We start from the raw sequence: 2,738 nt of genomic DNA, 5'->3' as shown, positions 1-2,738 counted from the left end.
GCAAGTTATTGTTGCATCCGCATATCAAAGATAAACAAGTTTTGTTACGAGTTCTAAAGAATTTACTAATCACGAATTATATACAACCATATATTTGTAGGAACAGAAATAATATTGGCATCTAATCTATTGATAATAATATTAGTCTAACTAATCATGCTTAACATTATCTCTAATTTGAATTAGCGGCCCACTAATTAGATATATTGGACCCTTCCTCACGAAAGCCTTTTAGGCCCTTCAAATTAGAAAATTGGTTTCACCTAAAACTTAACTTCGTTTCTCTCTCTACCTCTCTAGTGCAGCTAGGGAATATCAGAGGGGAAGCGACGATGCCAACACTTACAAAGCTTTACACAGCCGAAGAAGCTTCCCAACACAATACCAGCGAAGATTGTTGGATTACCATCGACGGCAAGGTCCAACGCCTTTTCTCTAACTTCAATTTTGTAGCTTAGAAGTTTTATTTTGTTTTTCATTGTTTTAATCGGCGTGTTTGTAGTTACTTTGAGATGCTCCAATTTAGTTGAAATCGTAGTTGGATTTTCTCTTGAAATCGCGTTGCAGTATTTGTTTATGATGCATACTTATGTTAATTAGGAAGAAACTATTGTTTTGGTTGTTAGGGGTGAATTCTAGGTTTTTATAGTTGGAGAGGACCTCAATTTGTTTAGCTCTTGTGTTTTATTTGTAATCAGCTTCTGTTTGTGTGTACACGATAACTGATGTAAATATGTAGTAGATACAATATCTGATTTAGCATCTTCCTATTAACGCAGCTTCTGTTTTGGGTCACTTGCTAGATTTCATGGTTGTGACTTATGAGGCAAGGAGTTACACCATTTTCTGAAATAGGATGATTAAGTTTGAGATCTGGGTTTGTGTTGCTCGTGATGGTCAACATTCATTTTTGTAGTAATCAATCTCTAGCATGTGTGTGTATATACTTTCTAGGTGGATTTTTCTGCGACACACCATTTGTGAAAGGTGAAAAATGCTCTTGTAAAATCTGTGGCTGTCGATATAGAATTGTTTAAAATATGATTTGTTTGTAACTGATGAACGAACCTGCTATTGACACAATTTTTTCTTCACTGGGACGTGGCTACGTGATAATGTAGAAAGTATTATACTCCAGTTGGTGCTTTATGGGTTAGAGCATAAGATTAGATTTGTATTTGAACCCTTGTTATGTTTCAGGTTCACTAGTTTAACCTCTTAATCTGTATCATGTGGTTGTTTTTGCTGTTCCCTAGTGATTTATTGTGGGTTTTCCAACAATTGATTTGATTGTTTGTTGATAGCACACATTTCAAGCTGTGAGAAACCTGCACACATAATAGCCAGTTTGAAGCTTATGCATATTTCATAATACTTGTTTAGATTGAGGTCCGCTGCAAAACATGTAAAGTTATTTCTTCTGGTGGCCATGAGAGAACTCCACAAATGCTCATCTTTTTCTGGATAATAACTTATGTGTTAACTAAGTTGGATACTATAATCATGGCCTGTATCAGAGTTCCGTAGTTAATTTCTCTACTAATTCTGTCATTTTTACAATCCTAAAATATGATTGTCTTGTATCCTCAATACAATGAAAGATGGGGAGAGAGAATAATTCTCTAGGTAGCTGTATTAGTATCTTCTTCATCTGATCCGTGCTACCTTCTTTGATGGTAGATCCTGACCTTTGCCTTCAAATCACCAGGTCTATGATGTATCATCGTACTTAGATGAACATCCAGGCGGAGATGATGTTATACTTGCTGCCACTGGTAATTTTTCGATTTCTCTCTTAAAACTATCAAGTCCCTCCCCAGTCCCCCCACAGTTTCCTGATACTGCTAATAGGCGAAGTATGGAACTATACTGAAGTGGTTTACTCTATTTTTGTCCAAAAGGAAAAGATGCTACAGATGAATTTGAAGATGCCGGCCATAGCAAAACTGCTAGGGAACTCCTGGAGACATTCTGCATTGGGGAACTAGAGGAAACGGCTACTCCTATCCCAGAACTTAAAATTATATCAAAGAAGCAACAACTGAACAACCTTCCACAGAAATTCTTCAACTTGAGCAAGCAGTTTTGGTTCGCCCCAATAACTGTGGTTGGCTTATCAGTGGGTCTTGGCTACCTATACCTAAGGAAGAAGCAAGCAATCTGATTTTTCATTGTTGTGGCTGTTCAGGTCAGATAGAATATTTTCAAATTTTTCCACCATAGGAATTAATACAGGACATATCCCTTGTTCCTGAATCTTCGAAACTGGGTGATGAAAACCGATTTTGTCATGGTTCTTACAGTTAAGAATGTGGTCTAGATGTGCTTTAATGCATAGCTTGTCACTGAGCATGTATGGTTACCATCTGCTGGAAACCTTAATACAAACTCATTTATTGATACCATATAGTTTGCATCATTGAGTTTTTCTATTCCTATTGACATACCTAGAAACGCATTGCATGAATGTATTGATTCATATTGATAAATCTTATATTGAATTAATTATTATGCGAGCTTTGGATTTTGATCCCGAGTCAGAGATCTGAAAAAGAAAATACTTCTAAAAGCATGTAAGTCTTTTATTTGAAAGGATCAAAATATACTCCATATGTCCCTTTTTAAGTGATTTATATTTTTTTTGGGACGTCCCAAGTTAAGTGAGTCATTTTCTTTTTTGCATTTTCTCAAACTTTTTTCTCTCTACTCCATATTTCTTACTTTATTCTTTTCAATTA

At 35.8% G+C, this 2,738-nt stretch overlaps 1 protein-coding gene across 1 annotated transcript; it reads left to right on the top strand.

Moving 5' to 3' along the window:
* Positions 1 to 252: 252 nt before the first annotated feature.
* Positions 253 to 2,419, top strand: LOC121756546 (cytochrome b5-like). Its single transcript, XM_042152112.1, has 3 exons — positions 253 to 419; positions 1,709 to 1,775; positions 1,902 to 2,419. Exons 1-3 carry the CDS (start codon positions 333 to 335, stop codon positions 2,162 to 2,164), a joined length of 417 nt encoding a protein of 138 aa, XP_042008046.1. The 5' UTR covers positions 253 to 332; the 3' UTR covers positions 2,165 to 2,419.
* The last annotated feature ends 319 nt before the right edge of the window (positions 2,420 to 2,738 follow it).

The sequence above is a fragment of the Salvia splendens genome, chromosome 11, assembly GCF_004379255.2.
Source record: "Salvia splendens isolate huo1 chromosome 11, SspV2, whole genome shotgun sequence".
Lineage (NCBI taxonomy): Eukaryota > Viridiplantae > Streptophyta > Magnoliopsida > Lamiales > Lamiaceae > Salvia > Salvia splendens.
This window is presented reverse-complemented; position numbering and strand designations above follow the sequence as displayed.